This window comes from Chrysemys picta, chromosome 5 (genome assembly GCF_011386835.1).
Source record: "Chrysemys picta bellii isolate R12L10 chromosome 5, ASM1138683v2, whole genome shotgun sequence".
Taxonomy (NCBI): Eukaryota; Metazoa; Chordata; order Testudines; family Emydidae; genus Chrysemys; species Chrysemys picta.
The window spans coordinates 24056436-24075220 of record NC_088795.1 but is presented as its reverse complement, the minus strand read 5'-3'; the positions used below and the strand labels follow the sequence as shown (position 1 = coordinate 24075220).

At 45.7% G+C, this 18785-nt stretch overlaps 1 protein-coding gene across 14 annotated transcripts in view; it reads left to right on the top strand.

Moving 5' to 3' along the window:
• Positions 1-6429: 6429 nt before the first annotated feature.
• MMRN1 (multimerin 1) overlaps positions 6430-18785 on the top strand; it is a 68943-nt gene continuing 56587 nt past the window's right edge. For 2 of the 14 annotated variants that reach the window (XM_065596107.1, XM_065596104.1), the window contains exons 1-4: positions 6450-6953; positions 7308-7390; positions 8003-8074; positions 17515-18211. In XM_065596107.1, the coding sequence (XP_065452179.1) occupies positions 8005-8074; positions 17515-18211 (767 nt within the window). In that variant the 5' untranslated portion in view covers positions 6450-6953; positions 7308-7390; positions 8003-8004. Of the gene's footprint in view, positions 6954-7307; positions 7391-8002; positions 8075-17514; positions 18212-18785 lie in introns of all 14 variants that reach the window. The other 12 variants (XM_065596106.1, XM_065596105.1, XM_024103107.3 and 9 more) reach the window with 12 other exon arrangements.

Genomic DNA, 18785 nt, shown 5'->3' with positions numbered 1-18785 from the left:
TTAACTCTTCACTTTTACATACTATTTTCAGAGGCTTTATGTAAACTCCCCATCAGTAATGACTAACCTGAGAAAAGCATAGGATAGAAAAAGCAGATGTAGATCATCCAAATAGACTGTTGTTGCCAAGTCAGTTGGCATCTACAGGAAACCAAGAAAGTCAGCAAGGCCAATGCCAGCACCGACTCTTTTCATGAAAAAAAATCCCTTTTTTAGACCCGCTCATGAGATTTTGGCTACCTTATAAATGGACCTGGAAGAAGTACACCTACTGATTTTTGGATCTGTTTTCTATTCTTAAACATGGAGCAAATTCATATCCCACCTGTCAAGAAACATAGAAAGCAAGATACATATTTTTCCTGTGGTGGTTTCTTTTCACAATTTTTAGTGTCTTTTTTCTTCATGTTCATCCCTGTATATTTATACAAGGCACCCAGTTTACTGTTCCGCCATTTTTGTTTTGGGGAGGATGTTTTCTCCATTCTATTAGACACCGTTATGTTTATTGTCCTGCCACCTGTTTCACAAAAACTGTTTCACAAAGCTAGAGGTTTTATAAAATGCCAAACGCTGTTGGGCTTTCCAGTCCATAAATACCTTTTAGAAAATAACAGATCTTCCAACTAATTCTAAATAATTATCTTCTATATTTCCCGTATTCCTACTGTTCATCTAACAATTATGGCACCACAACAAAATTCATGGCATATTTCCTACATCATTTCTCCTCCTTTTCCTCTCTCTTGGTCTGTGTCAAGCTTGCCTGTACTTTTCCTTTTATGGATAGCTTCATCTCCCTGTTAGACCAAAACTGTGCTAGATAACCAGTAAGGGACATCAACTAAAGCCCTTTAATCCTAATTTCCCTTGAGGGGCTTTCCAACCTTGGGGAACTTTTTGGCTAAAAGACAAGCTCATCTTGGCCTATATTTGTCTGAACTTCTGACAACGTGGCAACCCTTCAGCACAACTCCTTTCACAAAAGAACAATTTCATATCTAGCGAGGTGATTGTTTTCAATTACTTAACTGTGTATTCATGCTGGTGATGATCAAATGCACAGATAATTGCAGCATGTATGCAACTGACATTTGCAAAATAATAACATGTTAAACTATCTTCTATGTTGACATTTTATGACTTTCAAAAACATAGACTAAATATGCAAGTCAGAATGCATCAATTCTCCCCATGTATAAATCTGTGTGGTATAAATCTGCTCCTTGAACATCTGTCAGATACTTCTTTCTTATCTGTTTTCCCTTTATTCCCCTTAAAAGCTAAACTTCTTGCTTAAACAACCCTTTCGGCGGACAGGGGATTGCAGACGGGAGTTTGACAGAGGGAGGCTTACGATGGTTAGGAAGACCCGCAACACCTGTGCCAGCACTGCTTCTGTCTCCTCCACCTGCGCCTGTAGCCAGACAGAGCGCCTGAGCATGGATGCTTCTACCCAGATCCTGGTGTGGTTTTGCAGAGACTGTAACTTGCAATTTCCACTTACTGATATCCAGGCTGGGGGGACCATCCAATGTGAAAGGTGCCTGCTGGTGGAATCTCTCAGACAGCAGGTGGGAGAGCTACAGGAGGAGATGGCTACAGGAGGAGGAGGAGCATACGAATTCACGAGCAATTCCTGGACAGTGTCCATGTGGAGACAGCTCAGGTAGCTGTCCCAGTACACAGGACTGCTGATACACCTGGTGGAGGAAGAGATGGCTCAGGGTGGACACTGGCAGCTGGTTACTTCTGGCAGCAGGCAGCGCTCCACCCCTGCTCCGAACCCTCCCGCCGTGGTAATAGGTAACCGTTATGCTCTTCTTGATACAGGAAAGAAGGAATCACCCCCTACAGTAAAGGAGGAGAAGCCTCGTACCCCTAAGGCTGGGAGATCTGCTGCCACCACTGCGAATAGGAAACGTAGGGTAGTGGTGGTCGGAGACTCTCTGCTGAGGGGGACGGAGGCGCCCATCTGTTGCCCTGACATTTCATTTCGGGAGGTATGCTGCCTGCCGGGAGCCTGTATCCGAAATGTTACAGAGGCATTGTCGAGGATTATCAAGCCCTCTGACTACTACCCCATGCTACTCATCCATGTGGGCACAAATGATACTGCGTGGTGTGACACTGAGCGGATCAAGAGTGACTACAGGGCTCTGGGAGTATGGGTGAAGGAGTTTGGAATGCAGGTGGTATTCTCTTCGATTCTTCCTGTCAAAGGTAGGGGCCCAGGCAGAGACAGATGCATCACGGAGGTGAATGCCTGGCTGCGAAGATGGTGTTGCCAGGAGGGTTTTGGCTTCCTAGACCAAGGGATGCTATTCGAGGAAGGACTGCTAGTCAGAGATGGCGTTCACCTTTCGAGGAGGGGAAAGACCCTATTTGGACACAGACTGGCTAACCTAGTGAGGAGGGCTTTGAACTAAGTTCGATGGGGACAGGTGAGCAAAGCCCACAGGTAAGTGGGGAACATGGAGACCTGGGAGATGGGTCGGAAACAAGAGGGAGTGTGGGCTATATAGGCAGAGAGAAAGGAGGGTCAGGACAAAACTGGGAGGAAAGATCAAACCAGTATCTTAGATGCCTATATACAAATGCGAGAAGTATGGGTAATAAGCAGGAAGAACTGGAAGTGCTAATAAATAAATACAACTATGACATTGTTGGCATCACTGAAACTTGGTGGGATAATACACATGATTGGACTGTTGGTGTGGATGGATACAGCTTGCTCAGGAAGGATAGACAGGGGGAAAAGGGAGGAGGTGTTGCCTTATATATTAAAAATGTACGCACTTGGACTGAGGTAGAGATGGACATAGGAGACGGAAGTGTTGAGAGTCTCTGGGTTAGGCTAAAAAGGGTAAAAAACAAGGGTGATGTCATGCTAGGAGTCTATTACAGGCCACCTAACCAGGTAGAAGAGGTGGATGAGGCTTTTTTTAAACAACTAACAAAATCATCCAAAGCCCAAGATTTGGTGGTGATGGGGGACTTCAACTATCCGGATATATGTTGGGAAAATAACACAGCGGGGCACAGACTATCCAACAAATTCTTGGACTGCATTGGAGACAACTTTTTATTTCAGAAGGTTGAAAAAGCTACTGGGGGGAAGCTGTTCTAGACTTGATTTTAACAAATAGGGAGGAACTCGTTGAGAATTTGAAAGTAGAAGGCAGCTTGGGTGAAAGTGATCATGAAATCATAGAGTTTGCAATTCTAAGGAAGGGTAGAAGGGAGAACAGCAAAATAGAGACAATGGATTTCAGGAAGGCAAATTTTGGTAAGCTCAGAGAGCTGATAGGTAAGGTCCCATGGGAATCAAGACTGAGGGGAAAAACAACTGAGGAGAGTTGGCAGTTTTTCAAAGGGACTATTAAGGGCCCAAAAGCAAGCTATTCCACTGGTTAGGAAAGATAGAAAATGTGGCAAAAGACCACCTTGGCTTAACCACGAGATCTTGCATGATCTAAAAAATAAAAAGGAGTCATATAAAAAATGGGAACTAGGACAGATTACAAAGGATGAATATAGGCAAACAACACAGGAATGCAGGGGCAAGATTAGAAAGGCAAAGGCACAAAATGAGCTCAAACTAGCTACGGGAATAAAGGGAAACAAGAAGACTTTTTATCAATACATTAGAAGCAAGAGGAAGACCAAAGCCAGGGTAGGGCCACTGCTTAGTGAAGAGTAATAGGAAACTTGGAAATGGCAGAGATGCTTAATGACTTCTTTGTTTCGGTCTTCACCGAGAAGTCTGAAGGAATGCCTAACATAGTGAATGCTAATGGGAAGGGGGTAGATTTAGCAGATAAAATAAAAAAAGAACAAGTTAAAATCACTTAGAAAAGTTAGATGCCTGCAAGTCACCAGGGCCTGATGAAATGCATCCTAGAATACTCAAGGAGCTAATAGAGGAGGTATCTGAGCCTCTAGCTATTATCTTTGGAAAATCATGGGAGACGGGAGAGATTCCAGAAGACTGGAAAAGGGTAAATATAGTGCCCATCTATAAAAAGGGAAATAAAAACAACCCAGGAAACTACAGACCAGTTAGTTTAACTTCTGTGCCAGGGAAGATAATGGAGCAAGTAATTAAGGAAATCATCTGCAAAAACTTGGAACGTGGTAAAGTGATAGGGACTAGCCAGCATGGATTAGTAAAGAACAAATCATGTCAAACCAATCTGATAGCTTTCTTCGATAGGATAACGAGTCTTGTGGATAAGGGAGAAGCTGTGGATGTGATATACCTAGACTTTAGTAAGGCATTTGATAAGGTCTCGCATGATATTCTTATCGATAAACTAGGCAAATACAATTTAGATGGGGCTACTATAAGGTGGGTGCATAACTGGCTGGATAACCGTACTCAGAGAGTTGTTATTAATGGTTCCCAATCCTGCTGAAAAGGCATAACGAGTGGGGTTCCGCAGGGGTCTGTTTTGGGACCGGCTCTGTTCAATATCTTCATTAACGACTTAGATATTGGCATAGAAAGTACGCTTATTAAGTTTGCAGATGATACCAAACTGGGAGGGACTGCAACTGCTTTGGAGGACAGGGTCATAATTCAAAATGATCTGGACAAATTGGAGAAATGGTCTGAGTTAAACAGGATGAAGTTTAACAAAGACAAATGCAAAGTGCTCCACTTACAAAGAAAAAATCAGTTTCACACATACAGAATGGGAAAAGACTGTCTAGGAAGGAGTACGGCAGAAAGGGATCTAGGGGTTATAGTGGACCACAAGCTAAATATGAGTCAACAGTGTGATGCTGTTGCAAAAAAAGCAAACATGATTCTGGGATGTATTAACAGGTGTGTTGTGAGCAAGACACGAGAAGTCATTCTTCTGCTCTACTCTGCTCTGGTTAGGCCTCAGCTGGAGTATTGTGTCCAGTTCTGGGCACTGCATTTCAAGAAAGATGTGGAGAAATTGGAAAGGGTCCAGAGAAGAGCAACAAGAATGATTAAAGGTCTTGAGAACATGACCTATGAAGGAAGGCTGAAAGAATTGGGTTTGTTTAGTTTGGAAAAGAGAAGACTGAGAGGGGACATGATAGCAGTTTTCAGGTATCTAAAAGGGTGTCATAAGGAGGAGGGAGAAAACTTGTTCACCTTAGCCTCTAAGGATAGAACAAGAAGCAATGGGCTTAAACTGCAACAAGGGAGTTTAGGTTGGACATTAGGAAAAAGTTCCTAACTGTCAGGGTGGTTAAACACTGGAATAAGTTGCCTAGGGAGGTTGTGGAATCTCCATCTCTGGAGATATTTAAGAGTAGGTTAGATAAATGTCTATCAGGGATGGTCTAGACAGTATTTGGTCCTGCCATGCGGGCAGGGGACTGGACTTGATGACCTCTCGAGGTCCTTTCCAGTCCTAGAATCTATGAATCTATGAATCTATGAGAAAATGTAAGTGTGCTGATATGACACACAGGATCACAACACAGCCTGATGTACAAGCAGAAGGACATAAATAGACAAGACAGAGGTGCTATAGTTGTTACCTAAACACAAAATCTTACACAAGGTGAAGAACGTCCACAGGCTATGGGCAAAGGTGATTCCATGTCACAGGAATGATGTTTTTCATGCTCATACTCACAGAGTAAAACATACTCTTCAGTCTAGATTTGTTTTCATTTCAGGTCAAGAAAAAACATCAAAGGAAGGGCTTAACCCTAAGAGACACTAACCACTTCCTGCAAGGTCCTGATCACCCTGAACTCCCACTGAACTAGTGGGTGCTGAGCACTTCTCAGAATTGGGCCCAAAGACTGAACAAAGAGAAATTTTCCATGACCGAGAAAACACAGTGACTGTAACATGCTGCATCTTAAGGACAAGATGGCAGCTGCATTAGGCAGGGGAAAAAAATCTACTTTTAAAAGTGTAGTATTTAGAAAACAGCCTTTAATTTACATTGCTACATGTAGAAAGAATAATTAGACTTAATAGGCAAGATTCTGCCACCCCTACTCACACTGAGTAATACCTCACTCTACTAACACTGATTTCAATGGGGCTTGCTTGTGGGGTATTGTACTAGTCAACATAAGGGGGACAGAATCCGGCCCAACATGAGAACAATGGGCAGATCCTCAGCTCATGGAATGCAGCATGGAACCATTGGCTGGCCCAATATAATGAAAAGAAAACAGATAACCCGGAGTAGAAGTCAGTTACAGTGATTGGTGTAAGAGGATCAGAGCCAAAGCCTGACAATAAAATTCTCATATATATATATATATATATATATATATATGGAGAGAGGGGGGGAGAGAGATACTCTCAGAAATCATCCAGAGCTCTGAGCTAATAATAGAGAGCCTCTGACTAAGCCAGCCCTGATTACAGAATGGCCCCACCTGAGAGAAATTAGGTGATTCCAGGTTTAACTACTGAGTGGGCCCAGCTGAGGAAGGGCTGGAGGAAAGAGAATGCAGAGAGTCAAAAGGTGCCTGCAGGGTCTTGAGTGAGCACCCAGGGGACAGATTGGGAGACCTAGAAGGGAAATAAAGAGGTGAGGAAGGAAATGGCACAAGGAAAACTGCAATATGGGTAGAGGATTTGACTTAGCTGTGCAGTACTCTGGGTTGTAACCCAGAATTGAGGTTGGGACTGGATTCCCCTACCAGCCCTAAGGAAGTGGTGTAGAAGAGTAGCTGAGCCCAGTGAGGGGGCTGCAGTCTGAATGTGATCTTGCTGAAGAAGAGCTGTGGAGAGGGTGGAAGCTTTTTATTTCTGTTAAGATAGTTTTGAACTTTAGTGTGGATGGCTGACCCTGGAAGGAACAGGCTAAAGACTGTGCCCTGACTGGAGGGGTGAGTTATCTGAAAGAAACCACCATAGCCCCAGAGTGACTGTTGACAAGGGCTGCTACCCCTCCCGCCCCCCCAAGAACACTGTGGGCTATGCCATGAGGATATGCATGGTGGTGAGTAAACCCTGTTAAATTCCTTTAACTGCAGCATGTCTAAAACAACTACACTTTTGTAGTTTTCCTTCTCCATACTCTCTTCTCCTACGCCTCATGGCAAGCACTGTATCTCAGCCCTAGTCTACATACAGCTGATGATAGCACCTTTGGCAAAAGGTAAATGACTGTCCTTGGCCACTTTTATATTGTGTGAGTACATGTGCTGCCAGACCCCTATCTGCAGAAGGGATTCTTTGAACAGCAAAGTAACATGAAGTGATTTACTTTGTCCATGTTGGATACAAGGTTCGAGGGGGAAGAATCACTCCAGGTTGCACTTGCTTTTGAAATTTTTATTTCCATATTCCATAGGTTCTTTGGAAGAAACTTCATACAAAATGAAATCAAAGATTGCCTACTTGGAACTTCTTTTTTGGATGGGATAAGTATTGCTGGTAAGTCAGATAAATGATTGTGCTGTTAAGATTTGAATTTACTTAGCTCCTGGCCTAGCCCAAATTTGGTTGTGTGTGGGTTTTTTTGTTTTGTTTTGTTCTACATAGATTGTGCTGCCTTGGAACAATAAGTAAACTCCAAACTAGAAAAGGCCCATTCCGTGCATTAAGGGCTGGCTTCCTCTCTGCTTTACTTTCATTCCATGAGTCATCCCCCTGATTTCAGTGGGAAACTTTTACTAATAAGATACTAAAAGTGTGTGCTGTAGCAGAATTGATCCCTTGTTGCCACATTTTTCAAGAGTTGAGTTCCCCTTTGGGTGTTTTAGTGAAGTGGCCAGACTTTCAAAAGTGCTCCATACTTGCCAGCTCCCACCATTCTAGCCTTTTGAAAATCTGATGCTAAATGTTTGTCAGTGCCCTAATTATGTTCTTCAAAGGCAGAAGGAATGTGGGATCTTTTATGGTAGAGTAGTTCTGAGACCTTGTAGCTCAGGATAATAGAACAGACTTGATGCTGCAATTCAGCTAATTCAAATGATTGTAGTTGCTTGCTGAACTGCATTTCCCAGGATTATTTCAACCTAAGATCAGAACTCTTCCTCTTCCCAGGTATGAATGCCAAGCCCTGGAAAGTTTTGATAGAGCGTCTTAAACAGCATAGTGTAGAGACTATCCAACCAGGTATGCGTGTATGTCTAAATGACTCAGTTTCATTAGCCCCGATCTAACTTCTCCCTCCAAAAACTGTAATTTAAATTTTCCTGTAATTATATACTTTCTTAAATACTCCTTTTTCAGCAGCTCACTACCTGTCTGAGGTGTAAGTTTGCCCTGTTGTCCTTTATTGGGGCCAGGCCTTCAAGGATGTTCCAGCATTTTATTTTGTAAAATATATGGACTCTTCCTGATCTCCAGCAGAGGGATATTATTGACCTTCTGGGAAGGACTAATGGATAGGCAGTAGATACTGAGGAGGTGGAGCCAATATTTCAAGCCAGTAAATAAATTACCTATCTGCTTTAGAAGTAGATTTTATTTTCCTGTTTGAGTGCTAGCTAACAGATCTTTTAGGTCCAAACTTCAGCATTTGCACAAAGTCTTATGCAAATCCACAACTACATGAAACTGACCAAATTGCTCTGCAACTAAATCTGCCTACAAATGTTGTGGAAGCCTTTAAGGAGGTCTGTTAAACATTTGGCCAGAAGAGTCATACAAGAAAGGTAGAAATGTAAAAGTTGTTCCACTTATTTGTAGCAGATTGCTTCTCTAATGTCCATGTCCAGCATCTGTACATGTGCCTTTATGATGACGATTAAGGGACTGGGAGGGATAGCTCAGTGGTTTGAGCATTGGCCTGCTAAACCCAGGGTTGTGAGTTTAATCCTTGAGGGGGGCCATTTAGGAATCTAGGGAAAAAACCTGTCTGGGGATTGGTCCTGCTTTGAGCAGGGGGTTGGACTAGATAATCTCCTGAGGTCCCTTCCAGCTCTGATATTCTATGACTGGGTGAATCTGCTTTAAATTGCAAAATCTGTTGGCAAGAGTGATGGTGTCCCTAGCCTCGCTTTGCCCAAAGCTGAGAATGGGCAATGGGGTGGATCACATGATGATTACCTGTTCTCTTCATTCCCTCTGAAGCACCTGGCTTTGGCCACTGTTGGAAGACAGGGTACTGGGCTAGATGGACCATTGGTCTGACCCAGTATGGCCATTCTTATGTTGAACACATCTTTATGAAACTTATTCAGCTATTGAGGGTATAATCATCCCAGAACAAATGTAACATTTTCATGGACTCTCATTGTGCCAGCGCCCGACTCTGGCCACAAGGATTTCACTACATAGTTTACCTCACTCAGCTGCTTGATGACCTTAAAGGGCCTGTCCCGGGCAGCCTGTAGTTTGTTCTTACGGGAATGAGAACCGTCACCTGGTCCCTGGTAGCATAGGAGCGGGCATGTGCTGAGCGGTTGTATCAGACCTTTTGCTTCTCTTGGGCCCTGGCTAAATTCTCACCGGCCAAGTCCATGAGCTCAGTGAGCTTTTCCCAGAAAGTCAGTGCATAATCCACCTCTAATTTTCCATCCAGGAGGCCTTCCCCTCCCATTCATCCCTCAACAAGTCCAGAGGTCCCCATACAGCAACTCAAGAGGAGAGAATACGGTTGATTCCTGGGACACTTCATGGTACGCGAACAGCAGGTTTTCGGAATCATCTTTAGGATCCCATTGAACCTCTTCACCAGCCCATTGAACTGAAGGTGATACGTTGAGGCGCAGGTGCGTCAGACCCCACACATCTCCCACAAGCACTGGAGCAGAGTTGATATGAAATTGGAGCCCTGGTCTATAAGTACCTCATTGGGGAACCCCACTCGGCTGAAAATGGTCAGCAGTGCATCTGCCACAGTGTCGTCCTCACCAAGACTACCTCCTCAGGATAGGGAATAGCAAAATCTACCACCACCAGAATGTATTTTTTCCCTCTCCAAGTTGCCTTGCTGTCCATGGCCACCTTCTGGAAAGGCTCCTCTATGATGGCCAGGGGCCTCAAAGCTGCCTGTGCTGGGCCTTCCCCACCCTCTGGCAAGGGTCACAGGACCTGCAGTACTGCTGGACGGCATCAAAGATCGCGGGCCAGTAAAAGTTCTGTAGCAGCCTCTGCCTGGTGTGCTGGATTCCCTGGTGTCCTGAGAGAGGAACATCGTGGGCCAGGTACAGTAGCCTGCGGCGATACTTCTGGGGGAGCACTAGTTGTCTCCTGATCCCCCATGGTTCCACTTCCCCTTGGGGAGCCCATTCCCAATACAGGAATCCCTTCTCCCACAGGAACCTTTCCCGGCAGCCTACCCCCCAGGGGTTTCTCTGTGCTATGGCCAGAAAGTTCCCTTAGCTTCTCTAAGGAGGGATCCTTCCTCATCACGGCCTTGAATTCAGTGGCTGGGGAAGGGATAGGGACCTGCTCCCTCTCAGTGGCTGGTCTGAGGCAGCGGCCCCAGTGACTCCTTTCCCACTGGGGTAGGAACCTGCACCCCCGGCAGGGCACCACCCTGGTGTCAGAGTAGAATGCCCTCTGCTGGCTCTGGCTACGGGTGATGATTAGGGTGCTCTGGGGGCCGCCCGGCCAATCCACCAGGTCACCCCCCATCAGCACCTTGGTTGGCAACTGATGGTGCACCCCCACATCTTTGGGCCCCTCCTTGGCCCCCCATTTCAGAAGTACCTTTGCCATGGGTACCTTAAACAGGGGCCCGCACACCCCCGTTAGGGTTAGGTAGATGTTGGGCACCACCCGGTTTGAGGCCACCACCTCGGGCTGGGTCAGTGTCACCTCACGTCCCAGTGACCTGCTTCCCATCCGCCTCCAGGGGAATGAGAGACTCACTCCTCAGGGACTGCCCTGTGCCCACCCTGTAGACTGAGAAATTTGAATCCAGAGCATCAAGCCTCCCTGAGGAGCCGGCCTGAGAGACTCCCTCCCCGCTTGGGCCATTGCTAAACTGCCACCCCATCCTGCCTGGGCAGCCAGCCCTTCCTCTGGCTGGTCTCCCACCCAGTTAACCCTTTGTGGGCTCGGTTTGCTCATCTTGTCCCTGAGCTTTTGGCACCGGGCCCATCTGTGCCCCCCTTGCCCACAGTAATTACACCTCAGGTCCCGTTGGTCCCCTGGGGCCGGTCAGTCAGCTCTGGTATTGGCTGTGCCTCTCAGGAGGGATTTATCCGAGACTCCCTTCAGGGAAGCCCCTGGGTGACCCCTCTTCTGCACAGATGTGGGCCTGTCCCCCTGGGATTCCATTCCATATCCCAACCAGCTAGCTACAAACCCGACAGCCAGCAGCCCTGCGCGGCACAGGTCCTTCGGCCTCTTGTCCACAAACTACATCCTCCGATCAGGGGGACAGAGTTCATACAGTCGCTCCAGCCCCATACAGTTCAATCACGTCCTCCTTGGTCTGGGCCCCGGCCCCATGCTCCCACTTGCGGGTGTATTCCGCCATCAGCGTTACCAGTTCCAGATAGGTCACCCCCTGGGTCTTCTGCACACTCAGGCACCTTTTCCTGTATGCCTCGGGGTCAGCTCAAACTTGCGCAGCAGGGCTTGTTGAACAGTTCATAGTCGCCTGCTTCCACCTCATCCATCTGGCTTAACATCTCTATGGCTTTGGGATCTGGTAAGGGGGTGAGATTCATAGACTCTAGGACTGGAAGGAACCTCGAGAGGTCATCAAATCCAGTCCCCTGCCCACATGGCAGAACCAAATACTGTCTAGACCATCCCTGGTTGACATTTATCTAACTTACTCTTAAATATCTCCAGAGATGGAGATTCCACATCCTCCCTAGGCATTTTATTCCAATGTTTAACCACCCTGATAGTTAGGAACTTTTTCCTAATGTCCAACCTAAACTCCCTTGCTGCAGTTTAAGCCCATTGCTTCTTGTTCTATCCTTAGAGGCTAAGATGAAGAAGTTTTCTCCCACCTCCTTATGACATCCTTTTAGATATCTGAAAACTGCTATCACGTCCCCTCTGTCTTCCCTTTTCCAAACTAAACAAACCCAATCCTTTCAGCCTTCCTTCATAGGTCATGTTCTCTAGACATTTAATCATTCTTGTTGCTCTTCTCTGGACCCTCTCCAATTTCTCCACATCTTTCTTGAAATGCGGTGCCCAGATGCTCCAGCTGAGGCCTAACCAGCGCAGAGTAGATGCTGAAGCCTGTCTGCAGGGTCAACCTGGTGCACATTGTAGGCCTTCTCAAAGGCAGTGAAGAAGGCATAGATATCATCCCCTTCTTATACTGAGGCAGCACTTTTATATCTGAGTTCACTAGGGGCTTAGCCAGCCTGGGCCCATCCGCACTCACCACAGGAGGGGTCTCTCTGCTTCTCAGCTCTGCCATCACCTGTTCATGCTGCCTCTGTCTCTCACGGTCCTCCCGTTCCTTCTCACGGTGTGACGTTATGATATTATATTACAATCTCATTGAAAGGTGACAGGGCCAGAAAGAGTTAATTAACTCACAGACTGACCTGACCCATGGCCGAACTTTAGAGACTGGTTAGGAAGATATATAAATGAATAGAGCTTTGAAATGCAAGTCTGCATTGTTAGAGATAAAAGGGTAGATGTCCGCTTACATCACAAGACCTGAGCAAACAAGTCTTGTCTATTGCTATAGCTTTGATTCAAAGTTCAAAAAAGGAATATTAACATTTAGGAAGACACTTGAGTGAAATAGTATTATTGTCTATATGTCTCTTTGAAGGTTGTGGTAACCTGTATCTGAACTGTTTAATGGATAAATTATCCTGTGCTAATTGCCAGGAAGTTTAGGAGAAGGAAAGGTAAGCTTATTGTTTTCTCAGGCCAAAAGGCTTCAGGAAATGTATAAAAACACTGGGACACGATCCTTCTTCATCTCAGATCTGCTTTGGGTTTCAAGAGAGGGAAACCTTAAGCCATAAGGATTGAGATCACCAGTCTCTGACTGGAGTCACCCTGAATATGGACATTGGACTATAAGCTATGGACTATTTCTAAATGGACTTTTGGCAACTACAAGCTCATCTCTAATATATATTAGAACCTCAAGAATTGAATGCAGGACTGTATGTACATTGATCTTTTAACCAAAACTCTCTCTCTTTTCCTTTTTAAATAAATTTTAGCTTAGTTAATAAGAATTGGCTATAAGCATGTATTTTGGGTAAGATGTAAGTTATCATTTGACCTGGGTCTGGGGCTTGGTTCTTTGGGATCAGGAGAACCTTTTATTTTATATGATGAGATAAGATTATCAGTAATCAGCATCATATCTGACATGTGTGTCTGGATGGAGGCCTGAGGCTCGGTACTTTAAGGGAACTGCGTTGTTTGGACTTCTCACTGGTTACTCAGGTAATACAGAAGTTGTTTGATGCTGGCTTGCTAAATCTAAGTACACCTCTACCCCGATATAACGCTGTCCTCAGGAGCCAAAATATCTTACCGTGTTATAGGTGAAACAGCATTATATCGAACTTGCTTTAACCCACCGGAGTGCGCAGCCCCGCCCCCCTGGAGCATTGCTTTACCACGTTGTATCTGAATTAGTGTTCTATTTGGTCGTGTTCTATCGGGGTAGAGGTGTATTTGGAATATCCACCAGCATTTGGGGTTTGTCTGCCCCATTCTGTTTGCAGTTCACCCTAATTGAGTGACCATAGAGCTGGCTCCCACGGGCAGCATCATCACACAATGGTCCTGCCATTCCCTCTCACGGTCCTCCAGCTCTTGCAGTTTCAGTCCCTTTTCCAGCTCCACCAAGGGGGAACTCGGTCGGGAAGATCCTCTGCTGGTCGGGTCAGAGGATCCTGGGGCTCCCTGGCTGTTCCCAGCCTCTCTTGTGGACCGAGCTCGCTCGGGAACCAGCTCCTTAGAGCAATCATTCTCTTCCAACTGGGCAATCAGCTGTGCCTTGGTGAATTTTCCAATGCGCGGCCCTCTCTCTCGGCACAGCTCTACACTGTGCTTACTAAGGAAATGGTGAGAGGCCATCCCCATGCTGTTCCCAAGGGGTCACAGACTCACAGGCCTGTGCTCTTTCAGCTCCTCACGATCCCTCTGAGGAACCGCTTCAGTGCAACAGCCGTTCTCAAGAGTCCCCTGTCTCTCGGGGGTTAAGCCATAGGCTCCTTCACCTCCTGGTATCGCACCACTCGGACCCACAAGCATGCCCGTCTCCCATTAATCCCCCTTTGCTTTATTACTCCACAGTCACTTACTGCAGGATGTCCTTTGCAGAATGCAGTTTGATACCACCTCTGCCACCAGTTCTCACGGACAGGCCGGGCGATGCTCTGCATCTACTCCACACGAAACCAATCAGGACTCTGGGGGAGCATGCCTCCTCTCTTTGCGCGTAATGTCTCCAGGGCAAGAAGCATACAGAGCTTCGACCTTCCTGGGTTTGAGATGTGACAAAGTGGGGTTTTAATCATCTCATTATTATGCATGTGAGTCTTAATGTCCTACAGTAATATTCTGTGTACCTTGGCGCCGCTGGCCGCAAGGCCAGAGGCGGGCACCCACCGCTGGCCTGTTTCATAAATATGTTGTGATAAATGAAGTGGGGTGGGTAAGGTAGTTCCCTTTTATAGACACCCAGTCTGCCTGTTATCTATAAAATTCCTGTTAGTAGATGTTCTCTCCTGGCTTTACCTGTGAAGGGTTAAAAAGTCTCACTGCATTGCATAAGTAAAAAGAAGTGAGCGTGCACGGGGCTTGAACTTTTTAAAATTGAGGAAAAACTCTCCTGCTGTCCGTCTGTCTTCTCCCAAGTCAAGAGGTAGACAGAGCAGATACCATAGGCTCAGGTACCCAGCCAGAGGTGGTGGAACCAGACCCCAGACCAGAGTCCGTGACAGTGGTTGTCGATCCCATTCCTGGAACCCACCCAGAACCAGTCCAAGGATCGGAACAGGCGGAGCAGTCAGCACCAAAGCCTATGCTTACAATCCCACCAGTTCCAGGCAAAGGAGGAAGCGGATGAGAGGCTCAAGGGAGTTTGGATGGCAGCCTGGTACAACCCACCACCTCTCAGCTTTTCTCATAGGTCCATGTTTGTTGTAGAAGGAGGACTCTCACACAAGGAGACCCTTTCTGGTGGGCACAAGGAGGACTGGCATCTTCAGATAGTTGGTAGTTCCAACTAAGTATGGGGAAAAGCTCTTGAGCTTAGCCCATGATCACCTTCGTGGCCATGCTGGGGTGAACAGGACCAAAGACCATTTGGGGAAGTCATTCCAGCTGAGAGGGAATCAGCAAGGATGCAAATTGAAAAAAAAATTCAGAACAATATTATTTATTTTTGTAGTAAATAAAATATTTGACATATTAATAAATTCTCAGAAATGTAGAGAAATGAATTATAATTCATATTCCCTCCGTACACACACAGGAATTGAAATGACAACATCTTTGTTATTTTATTTGTATTTTTTTTTAATTTAATTTTATTTTTTTCCTCAAATTTGGAACCCCATTTACCTTGGCATCCTAGGCAACCACCTAGTTCGCGTATATGAACGCCCCCCCACACACACACTTCCTCTCACACATTCTCTCTGTCTGTTTCATTCCTTCCTGTGATGGGGTGTTTACCCCACCCTTGCCTGCAAAGGATTGATGCAGACTGAGAAGGGGGCTAATTAACCCAACAAGCCACAGCTGAGGGGAATCAGGTGGCCAAGTAATCCCCTGGCTGAATGAGGGAGCCCACCTGAGGAGGAACAAGCTGGACTGGGACTATAAAGATGCGAGACTGGAAGCAAAAGAGGGCTGGTAGGAAACTCTGTAGTTACAGCCTTGGAGAAGGGAGGTATGGTTGAGTTAGTAAACCTGGAGTCAGGGGAAGCCGGGGCTCAGGGAAAAGCAGTAAGATTCTAAAGAGACCAGACCTTGACTTTTGACAAGTGGGGTCCCTGAGCTGGAACCTGGAGGAGAGGGTGAACCTAGGTTTCCCTGCCAGTCACTGAGAGAGTGGCACTATGAAGCAGGGAATGGGAAGGCTGCTTAGGACTGCTGGTAAAGATAGACTTTCCAACCCTAGGAGGGGAAAATGCGTACAGTGACTTGGCTGGAGGACTGAGCCACAAAGAGGTAGTAGCAGCTTGTGGTGTGAAAGAGAGATGCAGGCTGCTGTGCAACTGTGGGAAAGGGTGTTGACCTGGTGAGCTATTCCCCACCATGACCAGGAGGAAGTGCAGTCTAGTGGTGAACAGAGCACCCTGTTACACTCCACACGTGGTTCCTTAGTTCACTATTGCCTGCTGTGCTGTGAAGTGAAGACATCATCAGTGCTATGAAGAGCTGAGTCTGTATGAACCACATAAAGACTTGATTCCCTCCATAGCCCTGATACATAGGAAGGAGCCTTTTATGTAGTCCCACTATTCACTAACTGCCCCACTCTACCTTTCATGGCCTGACAGATCTTCAGTCTATCCCCTATGCCTCCCAAATACCTGTTGCTGCCTGTTTTTCTTCCTTGGCTCCTCAGGGTCTCTGTGCTGAGTGGAGATAGAGGGAGTCAGGCTAGCAGCCTCAGAGGACAGAAGTAGCTAGTAGAACTCAAAATGTCCATTGGCTTTTGATCCCAGAGATAAAGCAGGTTATAATGAGGAAAGGGAATAAGTCAATTTGTGTTTAAAGTTAACCATTTAAGAATTTTTGTGTGTATGTGTGTTGGAGTTGCTGTGGCTCTTAAGCTAGAGATTGGGGGGACATTTTGTAAGTGTAGGAAAAAAATTCAAAAAGGGTTCATTCAGAAATGTTTCCTCTGCTGAAGTTAGTAAATCTTTGAACAAAAATATTATAGAAAATTCAGTTGACCCACAAAGAGCATATATTAAATTTGGCGACTACATTCAATTGTTAAATATAAAAAAGGCTTTAAATGCAAAATTTTAATGCAAAATGAACTCTGGAGTTACTGCTAATGAGTCCATAATAACTATAGCACTCCTTGTCATAAACTTCAAAGTGCTCTGGTCCTACAGAGTAGTGTTACAAAGAAGGGGCCAGGTATTGGCTCATGGCATGTAGATCAAGTTATTATATTGAAGGTTTTATTGTATTCATTTATACTTTTTCAGTCTAGTGCAAAGGCAATCTCTTCCCTACCAGCTCCATTCTTGCAGCAGTTGTTTGCATGAGTATTCAAACCCCAATGAGAAACATGGCAAACATTACATGATGTACCAGTGTATTGAAGTCCATCCAAGTCCTTTTCTAGGGAACTCAATAGCAAGTTCACAGCAAATATGAACAACTAAGTGGCACATTTGACAAGTAACTCATGATCTGTGCACAGATGCATGTGAAAGGGAAATTACTTAACTGGTTTGATGTTGTTTCCCCTTCAAACTAACTTCACTGACAATGTTTCCACATACACATTGTGCCATTAATCTTCATCCTGTAGCTTCAGCAGAGAACCCTTTTTTCTTTCCCCTAAGGCTTCCAGGCTCCAGCCCTGTAAGGGGGCACAGGTTGCAGAGAAATTCACAGAAACAGGAAATTGAGCTTCCTCAGTCAGTTTTGAAACAACTAAAAACCTGTTTCCTCTTCTATAGAAACAAAACTGGCAGAGCACTCTCTGTGCAGGTTCACTCTGAGCTGCACCTCAGGAGGAGGAGAAGGCAGCTGCAGGATCCTCTCACAAGGAATACATGTGAGACATCTCGTGGCTCTTACAAAACAACACAGGATGAAGGAGATAATCTTCTTATTGCTTCTCTCGCACTTGCAGAGTGGCAGCCTGGGATCTGCTACCACTGGCAAGCCCTGGCCCATGACTAGGGATGGTGAGACCCAACCAAGCCACGCAGACTTGACTTCACCTCCTACTGCAACGCACAGCCTCAGAAACCTGGTGGCAACCCCCATATCCACCCCTTCTGAGATCCAAACAGCTGCAGCAAGTACATCGTGGGAGCATGCTGTGAAAATCACCCCTGCGTTCACAGAAGAGGCTCAGGGATTGAAAACCCTGCCAGGGACCGAGGAGAAGAAAACCTCCACCCCTACAACACAGTCCAGTGGAAACAGCAGTCGTGGTGGTGCTAATGCTAAGCAAGGAGCCCTATCCAACAGCACAGGGAGCTTTGCACAGAGCACTCCTAGAAAGATGCCTCCCCAACAAGGGGCTGTTAAAAGCCAGCAAAGAACAGGGAACAGATCTCCCAGGCTGTCGTACTACAGCGCCGCCAGCACCAGCACTAAGAAGGATGCTGACTTCAAAAAATCCAGCTTTGAAACTACCCGGGGAAAGTAAGGAAAGCTACTTATTTTATTCTCTTATCTTATGATCTGCTTATAAAGGCCATGGGCCATATCCTGGTCCTACTGAAATCCAAGGCAAAGTTTCCATTGATTTCAATAGGACTTGGATTTGAGGGGGGTGGGAGGGAGCCAGGGCCAACATCTGTAGTCCTTACTCAGTGTATCCAAGTCCATGCATCTACACCTGCAAACTCATGATTGCCAAGTTCCCATGGCCCCATACCATCATCAAAACTCCCATTGTAGTGGCTAAGTAAAGACTGCAGAGTTTAGCCTGTCACGCTTATTATTTTAAAGCCAGTGTGCAAGTCCTCACTATCATCTATGGCTAGAATGGACGATGGAATAACCTAATTATCTGTGGTCAATATTCTTCAGGGTTTTAAGGAGCTGCCCATAACACACATTTTTTGTAGATTGTCTGTTTCCTGTTTTAGGCACTCATTGAGCAGTGTGGTATCTAAATTCTCCCTCTTGAAAATTTTCATTTTTGTGGGTTCAAGAGATTGCACACCCACTTGTTTGGGTGCACAAACATAGGGGCCTTTTAAAACATGTTTGG